Source organism: Oncorhynchus gorbuscha, unplaced genomic scaffold (genome assembly GCF_021184085.1).
Source record: "Oncorhynchus gorbuscha isolate QuinsamMale2020 ecotype Even-year unplaced genomic scaffold, OgorEven_v1.0 Un_scaffold_333, whole genome shotgun sequence".
Classification (NCBI taxonomy): Eukaryota; Metazoa; Chordata; class Actinopteri; order Salmoniformes; family Salmonidae; genus Oncorhynchus; species Oncorhynchus gorbuscha.
Genome location: NW_025745189.1, coordinates 307,501 through 321,345, shown reverse-complemented (window position 1 = coordinate 321,345; position 13,845 = coordinate 307,501). Strand labels below are relative to the sequence as shown.

At 43.2% G+C, this 13,845-nt stretch overlaps 1 protein-coding gene across 2 annotated transcripts in view; it reads right to left on the bottom strand.

Annotated features, from left to right (window-relative positions):
- Positions 1-5,815: 5,815 nt before the first annotated feature.
- LOC124017815 (E3 ubiquitin-protein ligase TRIM21-like) overlaps positions 5,816-13,845 on the bottom strand; it is a 9,051-nt gene continuing 1,021 nt past the window's right edge. The window contains exons 2-6 of one of the 2 annotated variants that reach the window (XM_046333026.1): positions 11,939-12,033; positions 11,526-11,639; positions 10,966-11,452; positions 10,442-10,826; positions 5,816-8,841 (exon numbers count right to left, since the gene is read on the bottom strand). In XM_046333026.1, coding sequence (XP_046188982.1) covers positions 8,297-8,841; positions 10,442-10,826; positions 10,966-11,452; positions 11,526-11,639; positions 11,939-11,976 — 1,569 coding nt within the window. In that variant the 5' untranslated portion in view covers positions 11,977-12,033 and the 3' untranslated portion in view covers positions 5,816-8,296. Of the gene's footprint in view, positions 8,842-10,441; positions 10,827-10,965; positions 11,453-11,525; positions 11,640-11,938; positions 12,537-13,845 lie in introns of those variants that run through there. The other variant, XM_046333027.1, reaches the window with a different exon arrangement.

The window sequence follows — 13,845 nt, the reverse complement described above, 5'->3', positions numbered from 1 at the left end:
ATTCCACAGGAGAATGTCAGGCCATCCACATGTGAGCTGAAACTGAACTACAGCTGGGTCATGTAGCAAGATAATGATCCAAAACACACAATCAAGTCTACATAAAAATTGTTAAAAAGCAACACATTTGATGTTTTAGAATGGCCTAGTCAAAGTCTAGACCTAATCCAAATGGAGATGTTGTGGCAGGACTTGAAATGGCAGTTCTTGCTTGTTAAAGCAGTTCTTCATGTAAGAGTGGGCCAGAATTCCTCCGCAGGTTTGTGAGAGGCTGATCAACAACTACAGGAAGCGTTTGGTTGCAGTCATTGCAGCTAAAAGTGGCAACACCAGTTATTGAGTGTAAGGGGGGAAAACAGTTATTGAGTGTAAGGGGGAAAACAGTTATTGAGTGTAAGGGGGGAAAACAGTTATTGAGTGTAAGGGGGAAAAACAGTTATTGAGTGTAAGGGGAAAAACAGTTATTGAGTGTAAGGGGGAAACAGTTATTGAGTGTAAGGGGGAAAAACAGTTATTGAGTGTAAGGGGGAAAAACAGTTATTGAGTGTAAGGGGGAAAACAGTTATTGAGTGTAAGGGGGAAAACAGTTATTGAGTGTAAGGGGGAAAACAGTTATTGAGTGTAAGGGGGAAACAGTTATTGAGTGTAAGGGGGAAAAACAGTTATTGAGTGTAAGGGGGAAAACAGTTATTGAGTGTAAGGGGGAAAACAGTTATTGAGTGTAAGGGGGAAAACAGTTATTGAGTGTAAGGGGGAAACAGTTATTGAGTGTAAGGGGGAAAAACAGTTATTGAGTGTAAGGGGGAAAACAGTTATTGAGTGTAAGGGGGAAAAACAGTTATTGAGTGTAAGGGGGAAAAACAGTTATTGAGTGTAAGGGGGAAAACAGTTATTGAGTGTAAGGGGGAAAAAACAGTTATAAGTGTAAGGGGGCAATAATTTTTTCACATGGGGGAATTGGGTGTTGCTTTGTTAAATTAAATAAATAAAATAAGTATAAAATTGTTGTGTTATTTGTAAATACAGGTTCCCTTTATATAATATTAGGTTTTGGTTGAAGATCTGATAACATTCAGTATCAAAAATATGCAAAAATAGAGAACATCAGAAAGGGGGAGAATACTTTTTCCCGGCAGTGTGTCTCTCTCCCTCTAACTCCCCTTACCCTCCTGTATTCCTCCTCCTCCTCCTCCCCTTACCCTCCTGTATTCCTCCTCCTCCTCCTCCCCTCTCCCTCCTGTATTCCTCCTCCTCCTCCTTCCCTCTCCCTCCTGTATTCCTCCTCCTCCTCCTCCCCTCACCCTCCTGTATTCCTCCTCCACCTCCTCCCCTCTCCCTCCTGTATTCCTCCTCCTCCCCTCTCCCTCCTGTATTCCTCCTCCTCCCCTCTCCCTCCTGTATTCCTCCTCCTCCTCCTCCTCCCCTCTCCCTCCTGTATTCCTCCTCCTCCTCCCCTCTCCCTCCTGTATTCCTCCTCCTCCTCCCCTCTCCCTCCTGTATTCCTCCTCCTCCCCTCTCCATCCTGCATTCCTCCTCCTCCTCCCCTCTCCCTCCTGTATTCCTCCTCCTCCTCCCCTCTCCCTCCTGTATTCCTCCTCCTCCTCCTCCCCTCTCCCTCCTGTATTCCTCCTCCTCCCCCTCCCCTCTCCCTCCTGTATTCCACCTCCTCCTCCTCCCCTCTCCCTCCTGTATTCCTCCTCCTCCTCCTCCTCCCCTCTCCCTGATGTTGATAGGAGATGACAATGTTCTATACTGGGGTGACAGACCATTCACAGAGAGGTGACAATTAACGTCACAAACAGACACACACTGCATACACACACACACAAATGTATAAGCACACGCACGTACACACACGCAGGCAAAGAAGTGACATTCACATCATGTAGACAAATATAATCACATAGACAAAGACAACAAACCTCACTGTGGTTTCCAGGTGACAAAGACAACAAACCTCACTGTGGTTTCCAGGTGACAAAGACAACAAACCTCACTGTGGTCTCCAGGTGACAAAGATAACAAACCTCACTGTGGTCTCCAGGTGACAAAGACAACAAACCTCACTGTGGTCTCCAGGTGACAAAGACAACAAAACTCACTGTGGTTTCCAGGTGACAAAGACAACAAACCTCACTGTGGTCTCCAGGTCACAAAGATAACAAACCTCACTGTGGTCTCCAGGTGACAAAGACAACAAACCTCGCTGTGGTCTCCAGGTGACAAAGACAACAAACCTCGCTGTGGTCTCCAGGTGACAAAGACAACAAACCTCACTGTGGTCTCCAGGTGACAAAGACAACAAACCTCACTGTGGTATCCAGGTGACAAAGATAACAAACCTCACTGTGGTATCCAGGTGACAAAGATAACAAACCTCACTGTGGTATCCAGGTGACAAAGATAACAAACCTCACTGTGGTCTCCAGGTGACAAAGACAACAAACCTCACTGTGGTCTCCAGGTGACAAAGATAACAAACCTCACTGTGGTCTCCAGGTGACAAAGACAACAAACCTCGCTGTGGTCTCCAGGTGACAAAGACAACAAACCTCGCTGTGGTCTCCAGGTGACAAAGACAACAAACCTCACTGTGGTCTCCAGGTGACAAAGACAACAAACCTCGCTGTGGTATCCAGGTGACAAAGACAACAAACCTCACTGTGGTATCCAGGTGACAAAGATAACAAACCTCACTGTGGTATCCAGGTGACAAAGACAACAAACCTCGCTGTGGTCTCCAGGTGACAAAGATAACAAACCTCACTGTGGTCTCCAGGTGACAAAGACAACAAACCTCACTGTGGTCTCCAGGTGACAAAGACAACAATCCTCGCTGTGGTATCCAGGTGACAAAGACAACAAACCTCACTGTGGTATCCAGGTGACAAAGATAACAAACCTCACTGTGGTATCCAGGTGACAAAGATAACATACCTCGCTGTGGTCTCCAGGTGACAAAGACAACAAACCTCGCTGTGGTCTCCAGGTGACAAAGATAACAAACCTCACTGTGGTCTCCAGGTGACAAAGACAACAAACCTCACTGTGGTCTCCAGGTGACAAAGACAACAAACCTCACTGTGGTCTCCAGGTGACAAAGACAACAAACCTCACTGTGGTCTCCAGGTGACAAAGGTGAAGAAGTGGAAATCAAATGCAAAACCTGTTAAATTGAAGTGATGTATTTAAACAGAAAATACACAGGTTCATTTGCTGACATTTTCCTACATCAAAACGTTCCCATCGGGTGTATCATAAGAAGCCCCACTCGTGACTGGCCGGCAGGTCAGCGGTGTCAGCCAATGCTGTCAGGATTTGGAAGTGTTTATCTGACGGAGCTCAGCTGTTCTGTGAGTCGTTACTATGGAGACGTGCTTGGAGGAACAGATGATGATGCTATCTAACAGCAAATGGCCTTTTAAATAAGCTAACCCCAAGACTCTTTCTCAATTCATTTTTATCCTCTCTGCTCACCTCCTTCTCAAAACACATTGGACAAGAAGATCTGAGTGGAGTGACCATGGATCTTCTCCTCCAATAAGGTTGAATTATGAGTCCAACTCTTACCTTTTTATCCTAACCGCTGACCCCTGGACTATAAAGCTAACGCTTCACAAAGAACAACTAGCTGAAGTACATCAACAAGTCTGATGTCACTTCTGTTCTTCCTGCATGGCCAGGCCACCTAGTGACAACTAGTGACTACAACTATTTAACAGAAGAGCAGCTGTTCTGTGTTACAGAAGAGAAAAGAAACAGTAACAAACAGCCCCTCCCTGGACACCAAATACTTCTGTAACCACACACTGACGTGGAATGATGCACGACTGGAGAGTTTATATTAGTTGATGAGAGAATATTGAGCAGTTGAGTTTCTTTCAGTTTGATTAGTGTCATTATCTCCTAATCTAAGCTTCTTTCTAATGTCTCTCTACAGTTGTGTTAACAGTGACTTTCTCATGTCTCTCTCTACAGTTGTGTTAACAACAGTGACTTTCTCATGTCTCTCTCTACAGTTGTGTTAACAACAGTGACTTTCTCATCTCTCTCTCTACAGTTGTGTTAACAACAGTGACTTTCTCATGTCTCTCTCTACAGTTGTGTTAACAGTGACTTTCTCATGTCTCTCTCTACAGTTGTGTTAACAACAGTGACTTTCTCATGTCTCTCTCTACAGTTGTGTTAACAACAGTGACTTTCTCATGTCTCTCTCTACAGTTGTGTTAACAACAGTGACTTTCTCATCTCTCTCTCTACAGTTGTGTTAACAACAGTGACTTTCTCATGTCTCTCTCTACAGTTGTGTTAACAGTGACTTTCTCATGTCTCTCTACAGTTGTGTTAACAACAGTGACTTTCTCATGTCTCTCTACAGTTGTGTTAACAACAGTGACTTTCTCATGTCTCTCTACAGTTGTGTTAACAACAGTGACTTTCTCATGTCTCTCTACAGTTGTGTTAACAACAGTGACTTTCTCATGTCTCTCTACAGTTGTGACTTTCTCATGTCTCTCTAACAGTCATGTACAGTTGTGTTAACAACAGTGACTTTCTCATGTCTCTCTACAGTTGTGTTAACAACAGTGACTTTCTCATGTCTCTCTACAGTTGTGTTAACAACAGTGACTTTCTCATGTCTCTCTACAGTTGTGTTAACAACAGTGACTTTCTCATGTCTCTCTACAGTTGTGTTAACAACAGTGACTTTCTCATGTCTCTCTACAGTTGTGTTAACAACAGTGACTTTCTCATGTCTCTCTACAGTTGTGTTAACAACAGTGACTTTCTCATGTCTCTCTACAGTTGTGTTAACAACAGTGACTTTCTCATGTCTCTTTACAGTTGTGTTCAGTGACTTTCTCATGTCTCTCTACAGTTGTGTTAACAACAGTGACTTTCTCATGTCTCTCTACAGTTGTGTTAACAACAGTGACTTTCTCATGTCTCTCTACAGTTGTGTTAACAACAGTGACTTTCTCATGTCTCTCTACAGTTGTGTTAACAACAGTGACTTTCTCATGTCTCTCTACAGTTGTGTTAACAACAGTGACTTTCTCATGTCTCTCTACAGTTGTGTTAACAACAGTGACTTTCTCATGTCTCTCTACAGTTGTGTTAACAACAGTGACTTTCTCATGTCTCTCTACAGTTGTGTTAACAACAGTGACTTTCTCATGTCTTCTACATGTCAGTGACTTTCTCATGTCTCTCAGTCGTGTTAACAACAGTGACTTTCTCATGTCTCTCTACAGTTGTGTTAACAACAGTGACTTTCTCATGTCTCTCTACAGTTGTGTTAACAACAGTGACTTTCTCATGTCTCTCTACAGTCGTGTTAACAACAGTGACTTTCTCATGTCTCTCTACAGTTGTGTTAACAACAGTGACTTTCTCATGACTCTCTACAGTTGTGTTAACAACAGTGACTTTCTCATGTCTCTCTACAGTTGTGTTAACAACAGTGACTTTCTCATGTCTCTCTACAGTTGTGTTAACAACAGTGACTTTCTCATGTCTCTCTACAGTTGTGTTAACAACAGTGACTTTCTCATGTCTCTCTACAGTTGTGTTAACAACAGTGACTTTCTCATGTCTCTCTACAGTTGTGTTAACAACAGTGACTTTCCCATAGAGGGCACTGAGTCTGAGTCATCACTAGGCTAAACAGACACCCACTCTATCAGCGACAGTGCCTTTAGAGAAAGGAGGGAGGGAAGAGAGGGGATAGGCTGAGAGAAGAAAGGTATAGAGTAAGGAGAAGAAGAGAGGGAGGAGAGAGGAAGCAGGAGAGAGGAGGTGAGATGAGAGTCAATTAAATTCAAAACAACTTTATTAGGAAATGCATATTCAGTTTACAAGTGTAAATATCAACATCAAAACCAGACCTCTCTCTCCAATATAATACATCCTCCTTTAGACAGCACACTATGAATGTGGTGGTTGAGTAGGTAACCCTCCCCTCAGCTTCCATCCACCTCTACTCAGTAGTTGATCTCTCTCTGGAGGCTGGAGATCGATGCGCTGGGATGATTCTAAGATAAGAAAACTCTAGGTGGCTAATCAATGATGCTAACAGCCCAGACTGCTAAGTCCAGCATGAACCCAACTGGTTCTAGGTGTGTGTGTGTGTGTGTGCAGAAACCAAATGGCAATCTCTTAAATCTTGCTTGAAAAACACTCTTCCAATAAGGGTTTTAATTGAAGGCTGACTTGAGGATGTGAAATGTTATCCTCATCTGCATTCTCAAAGCTACATAACAACATTACTACAACGTTGCTCCGGTAAGCATTAAGTACATTATGCACTTAATGGACTGTAGGGAAACAACACCACCTTGTGGCTGTACATTGACATAGAAAACCTCGACTTGGACTGAAATAGGTGCCGGTACTAATTTTTGGTGCCGGTACTGTTTATATTTAGGTGCAGGAACTCCACAATACTTTGGAGCTAATATTCTATAAGAGGTACAGGAGCTCAAATAGAGCATTTGAGGTGCCGGTACTCAGCTCAGGTGAACTCCTGCCCAAGTCAAGCACTGCAGGTAACTGCCAAAATAATGGAAACACCTGAGTAAATGTGGGATACAAAGAATATTGAAAGCAGTTACTGTACGTTCACACAGATGAGGTTCCTGAGTTAATTAAGCAATTAACAGCCCATCATGCTTAGGGTCATGTATAAAAATGCTGGGCGGGACATTATTTTGGCTACCATGGCTATGACCCATAGGATGACAATGCCCCCATCCACAGAGCACGAGTGGTCACTGAATGGTTTGGTCACTGAATGGTTTGGTCACTGAATGGTTTGGTCACTGAGTGGTTTGGTCACTGAGTGGTTTGGTCACTGAATGGTTTGGTCACTGAGTGGTTTGGTCACTGAATGGTTTGGTCACTGAATGGTTTGGTCACTGAATGGTTTGGTCACTGAGTGGTTTGGTCACTGAGTGGTTTGGTCACTGAATGGTTTGGTCACTGAGTGGTTTGGTCACTGAATGGTTTGGTCACTGAATGGTTTGGTCACTGAATGGTTTGGTCAATGAATGGTTTGGTCACTGAATGGTTTGGTCACTGAGTGGTTTGGTCACTGAATGGTTTGGTCACTGAGTGGTTTGGTCACTGAATGGTTTGGTCATTGAGTGGTTTGGTCACTGAGTGGTTTGGTCACTGAGTGGTTTGGTCACTGAATGGTTTGGTCACTGAGTGGTTTGGTCACTAAATGGTTTGGTCACTGAGTGGTTTGGTCACTGAATGGTTTGGTCACTGAGTGGTTTGGTCACTGAGTGGTTTGGTCACTGAGTGGTTTGGTCACTGAGTGGTTTGGTCACTGAATGGTTTGATGAGCATGAAAACGATGTAAACCAGATACCATGGCCGTCTCAGTCACCAGATCTCATCACAATTGAACACTAATGAGAGATTCTGGAGCAGCACCTGAGACAGCATTTTTCATCACCATCAATAAAACATAAAATGATGGAATTTCTTGTGGAAGAATGATGTCGCATCCCTCCAGTAGAGTTTCAGACACTTGTAGAATCTATGCCAAGATGCATTGAAGCTGTTCTGGCTCGTGGTGGCACAAGGCCCTACTAAATCACTTTATGTTGGTGATTCTTCCATTTTGGCAGTTACCTGTACGTTACTGATGCTGAACTGACTGCTCATTCAAATCAATGTTTACTGTCATATGCACAGGATACAGCGTAGTGTAACACAGTGCAATGACATGATTCATTGCAAGCTCTCCTTCTAGTTCAACAGCCCAAAAAAGTATTCAACTAAGATATAGTAAGAAACATAATCATGCAGGACAGTATTGAATGATTGTAGTAAGTCATGTAATAATGTAACTTCAGGGGTTTACTGAACATATGACAGTTCATACAGACCTGGGATTCCTGTTGTATTTATTGGACTGTTGTTTTCATTCTTCCCAATGTCCTGTTATATCAGGAAGAAGAGTGGATCTCGTCCACTAAGAGGATATGGTCCACAGAGATAGATGGACAGGTTATGAGGAAGATTACCAGCACTGGCAAACTGGGGTTTACTATGTTAACACTTCATTTATTTAACCTTATCCACAAAATAACTTAGTTCTGCATTAATAACTGTAATTGAATGATTACATTATCAGGAAAAGTTATTGTATTATAAATGTAAAAAGTGAATACATTATCTGCTGATTTATATAATATGTATTACATTACAATGAATTATTACATTATTTGGTCACTATTACATTATCAGTTATGTTAACAGTATTTCTATGTTTGGTATAAACCAGTCAATCAGTGACATCTACAGGAGTGATGACCAGTGGGGTTGTGTTTTGACCTGTGTAATTATTACCAGGGCTGAAGAATGGATAGAGTTTCTCAGTGAAGGTACAGCCAGTAAAAGAGTGGATATAAGACCTGGCCTCTACATTATAGAAGGAGACCCGACCTTCCTCATAATCCACAAACACCCCCACCTTCTGGACCCCCTCTCTAAGGAAGATGGGGACAGTGGGGACAGCGCCAGCCCAGTACTGTCCATTCCTCAGCATCACAGTCCAGTATCCATCCTCAGGATTCAGGTAAATCGTCCCCTTCAGGTTGATGGACTTCGTGGCCACTCCTAAACACCAGCCAGTCTTCCCCTTCACCTGCACCTCATAGTAGAATCTCCCTGAGGAGAAACTCTCCTTTCCCACGACACAGACAGAGATATCAAACCTCTCTGGGTTGTCAGGGAGATCCTGCCATACATCTCCACATCTAACTTGTTTCCTGTCTTCAGACAGGATGAGTTTGGGATGTGCTGTATCAGGATCAAGAGTCACATCCACTGTGGAGAGAAACACACACTTTATTAGAATTAGAAAATATCAGTGGAGATAGAACATACATCTGGGAAAACGCATTTTACTGTATAATACATTATTCTCTGACATATGGCAATTTTGTGAATGGTCTGACATCTAAACTATTGTAATAGTGTATTCATTAGGCACCCTAGATGGAGTTAACATACAGGACTGTTGAGTCTTACTGAAGAGTAACATACAGGACTGTTGAGTCTAACTGAAGAGTAACATACAGGACTGCTGAGTCTAACTGAAGAGTAACATACAGGACTGTTGAGTCTAACTGAAGAGTAACATACAGGACTGTTGAGTCTAACTGAAGAGTAACATACAGGACTGTTGAGTCTAACTGAAGAGTAACATACAGGACTGTTGAGTCTAACTGAAGAGTAACATACAGGACTGTTGAGTCTAACTGAACTGAAGAGTAACATACAGGACTGTTGAGTCTAACTGAACTGAAGAGTAGCATACAGGACTGTTGAGTCTAACTGAAGAGTAACATACAGGACTGTTGAGTCTAACTGAAGAGTAGCATACAGGACTGTTGAGTCTAATTGAAGAGTAACATACAGGACTGTTGAGTCTAACTGAACTGAAGAGTAATATACAGGACTGTTGAGTCTAACTGAAGAGTAGCATACAGGACTGTTGAGTCTAACTGAAGAGTAACATACAGGACTGTTGAGTCTAACTGAAGAGTAACATACAGGACTGTTGAGTCTAACTGAAGAGTAACATACAGGACTGTTGAGTCTAACTGAAGAGTAACATACAGGACTGTTGAGTCTAACTGAAGAGTAGCATACAGGACTGTTGAGTCTAACTGAAGAGTAACATACAGGACTGTTGAGTCTAACTGAAGAGTAACATACAGGACTGTTGAGTCTAACTGAAGAGTAACATACAGGACTGTTGAGTCTAACTGAAGAGTAACATACAGGACTGTTGAGTCTAACTGAAGAGTAACATACAGGACTGTTGAGTCTAACTGAAGAGTAACATACAGGACTGTTGAGTCTAACTGAAGAGTAACATACAGGACTGTTGAGTCTAACTGAAGAGTAACATACAGGACTGTTGAGTCTAACTGAAGAGTAACATACAGGACTGTTGAGTCTAACTGAAGAGTAACATACAGGACTGTTGAGTCTAACTGAACTGAAGAGTAACATACAGGACTGTTGAGTCTAACTGAAGAGTAACATACAGGACTGTTGAGTCTAACTGAAGAGTAGCATACAGGACTGTTGAGTCTAACTGAAGAGTAGCATACAGGACTGTTGAGTCTAACTGAAGAGTAACATACAGGACTGTTGAGTCTAACTGAAGAGTAACATACAGGACTGTTGAGTCTAACTGTCAAAATTATTTTCTGATTGTTTCAAGATCTAAAATATAAAAGGTAACACTTTACTTGAATAGGGTATACTTAAGACAAATCATTATGAAACCATTCATAACACCATGAGTGTTGAACTATCATTCATAAGAACCTGTTAACAATACTATCTAATAACCTGCTACTACCTTACAAAAATCTAGACCGTCACTTTAAGGAGTCATTATTGTCATACTAACCATAGTCCATGATCATATTCTTCAGGTTTCTTCTCACATGCTCAGCCTCTCTCTGTTGCTGTGGGTCTGAGATGAGATGAGCTGTGATCTTATTCAGAGCAGCAGTTCTGATGTCCACCAGTTCTTTCTCAAATGTTGCCTCTTGTTTTAACACAGCATTCTTTTTACTGAGTTCACGAACAACATGTTTAAGATTAGAGTTCTCCTGCTGCAAGTCTGAGTAGAACTTAGAGATGTTCTTCACGTCAGAGACAAGAGTTTTAGTTTTAGGGTTCTTCTTCAGATCAGAAAGTCCCTCATCAGAATCTTCTTCCTCCTCTTTAACTTCTGTCATCTTTTTAGAGACACCTTCCCTCTCCTCCTCCTCAGTCTCCATAGTCTCCTCCTTAAGAGAAAACATGAAACACACAGTTCAGCTAATATAATACATTCACAGTTGAGTTCATCTCATTCTAATAGTGTTAGAAGTGCTTGTAGATAAGTGTTTTTAGTCATTTCACATAGTGTATTGTTAATGACAGCACCTCTTTGATCCTCTCTGTCTGTCCAGTGTTGCCTTGGTGACCTTTGTGTCCCCCGTCTCCAGTGACATCAGCCAGGGTGTGTCTCTGCAGTGCTGGGACAGTGTAATGCTGCCTGACGTGGCTCTCACAGTAGGAGACAGTGCAGGTCAGACAGGACTTCACCGCTCTGAGCTTCTGTCCAGAGCAGATATCACAGGCCACGTCCCCAGGCCCAGCATAGCCCAGAGCAGGAAGGGCAGGACTGAAGCCTGCCTGCTGGAGCAACCTGGCCAAGGCTGTGTTAGTGCAGAGCACTGGCCGGTCTCTGGATCTCTTACTGCACTGGAGACACACATAGCACACATAGTCTCCTGCAGGGCCGGGCTGGACCCAGTATGTGCTGATGCACTGCCTGCAGTAACTGTGTCCACAGGGAATGGAGACCGGGTCCCTCAGCACCTCTGAACACACAGAACATCTGAACTGATCCTCAGTCAGCAGACTGGCACTGAGAAAGAGAGAGAAAGAGAGAGAGAAAGTGTTTTTTTGTTTTTTTTTAAGCTACCAATTTCAACACTCACCTCAAATCAGGGGTCAAGGGTTCTCTTTTAAAACCATATGGTTGCTCCATTGACCTGGCACTATTCATAGAGAGACAGCTAGGAGCAGGAGACTCCATTCTCCCCCGCTTGGCTCTGCAATTCATATAAATGATAGTTATCTGTCGTGATATCATCACATCATCTTCTGTGTTGTCTTAAAGTGAAAGCAGATGAAACTAAACACATTCATCAACAGTGAAATACAGAAAACTGCCAAAATAATGGAAACACTTGAGTAAATGAGGGTTATGGCGGCTCTGTTATGGTGTAGGGGGCATTTTCCTGGTATGTGATAAGGTCCACTCAACCACTTAGAAGGCAAGGTAAACGGCAATAAAAACACAGCCATTCTGATCACCTTCCACATCAGACTCCCCCTCTCTCTGACTCACCTCCTACTCATGACTCCAGGGTCTCCCTCAGGCTCCATACAGTCTAATGTCTGATTTAGACTCTGGACTGCTCAGACAGATCTCACTCAGAAAACCTAGCCAGTAAACATAAACAGTTATGTCTATATATACAATCGTGGCCAAACGTTTTGAGAATGACACAAGTTTTAATTTACAAAGTTTCCTGCTTCGGTGTCTTCAGATATTTTTGTCAGATGTTACTATGTAATAGTGAAGTATAATTACAAGCATTTCATAAGTGTAAAAGGCTTTTATTGACAATTACATGATGTCACGACTTCCCTGCCTGTTCGGTCGGTGCTCGGCGGTCGTCGTCGCCGGTCTGCTAGCCGCCACCGATCCCTTTTTCCTTTTCTGTTCGTTTAGTTTTATTAGTTGCACCTGTTCCTTTTTGTGTTTCTTGATTTTTGTCTACTTAAACCTGTTAGGCCCGCTTAGGTTTGTGCGGGATTATTTTGTTACTCTGTTGGTTGTGTTATGTGCCCTGTATTTGGCGTGACCGTTTGTGCTGGAGAATAAATCATTACATTTCACCGAACCCTCTGCTTGCTGCGCCTGGCTCCCACCCACCACTCCCAGTAAACCCTGACACATGAAGTTGATGCAAAGACTCAATATTTGCAGTGTTGACCCTTCTTTTTCAAGACCTTTGCAATCCGCCCTGGCACGCTGTCAATTAACTTCTGGGCCACATCCTGACTGATGGCAGCCCATTCTTGCATAATCAATGCTTGGAGTTTGTCAGAATTTGTGGGTTTTGTTTGTCCACCCACCCCTTAAGGATTGACCACAAGTTCTCAATGGGATTAAGGTCTGGGGAGTTTCCTGGCCATGGACACAAAATATTGATATTTTGTTCCCCAAGCCACTTAGTTATCACTTTTGCCTTTTGGCAAGGTGCTCCATCATGCTGGAAAAGGCATTGTTCGTCACCAAACTGTTCCTGGATGGTTGGGAGAAGTTGCTCTCGGAGGATGTGTTGGTACCATTCTTTATTCATGGCTGTGTTCTTAGGCAAAATTGTGAGTAAGCCCACTCCCTTGGCTGAGAAGCAACCCCACACATGAATGGTCTCAGGATGCTTTACTGTTGGCATGACACAGGACTGATGGTAGCGTTCACCTTGTCTTCTCCGGACAAGCTTTATTCCGGATGCCCCAAACAATCTGAAAGGGGATTCATCAGAGAAAATGACTTTACCCCAGTCCTCAGCAGTCCAATCCCTGTACCAGAATATCAGTGTGTCCCTGATGTTTTTCCTGGAGAGAAGTGGCTTCTTTGCTGCCCTTCTTGGCACCAGGCCATCCTCCAAAAGTCTTCGCCTCACTGTGCGTGCAGATGCACTCACACCTGCCTGCTGCCATTCCTGAGCAAGCTCTGTACTGGTGGTGCCCCGATCCCACAGCTGAATCAACTTTAGGAGACGGTCCTGGCGCTTGCTGGACTTTCTTGGGAGACCTGAAGCCTTCTTCACCACAATTGAACAGCTCTCCTTGAAGTTCTTGATGATCCGATAAATAGTTGATTTAGGTGCAATCTTACTGGCAGCAATATCCTTGCGTGTGAAGCCCTTTTTGTGCAAAGCAATGATGACGGCACGTGTTTTCTTGCAGGTAACCATGGTTGTCAGAGGAAGAACAATGATTCCAAGCACCACCCTCCTTTTGAAACTTCCAGTCTGTTATTCGAACTCAATCAGCATGACAGAGTGATCTCCAGCCTTGACCTCGTCAACACTCACACCTGTGTTAATGAGAGAATCACTGACATGATGTCAGCTGGTGCTTTTGTGGCAGGGCTGAAATGCAGTGGAAATGTTTTGGGGGGATTCAGTTCATTTGCATGGCAAATAGGGACTTTGCAATTAATTGCAAAACTGAGGCAGC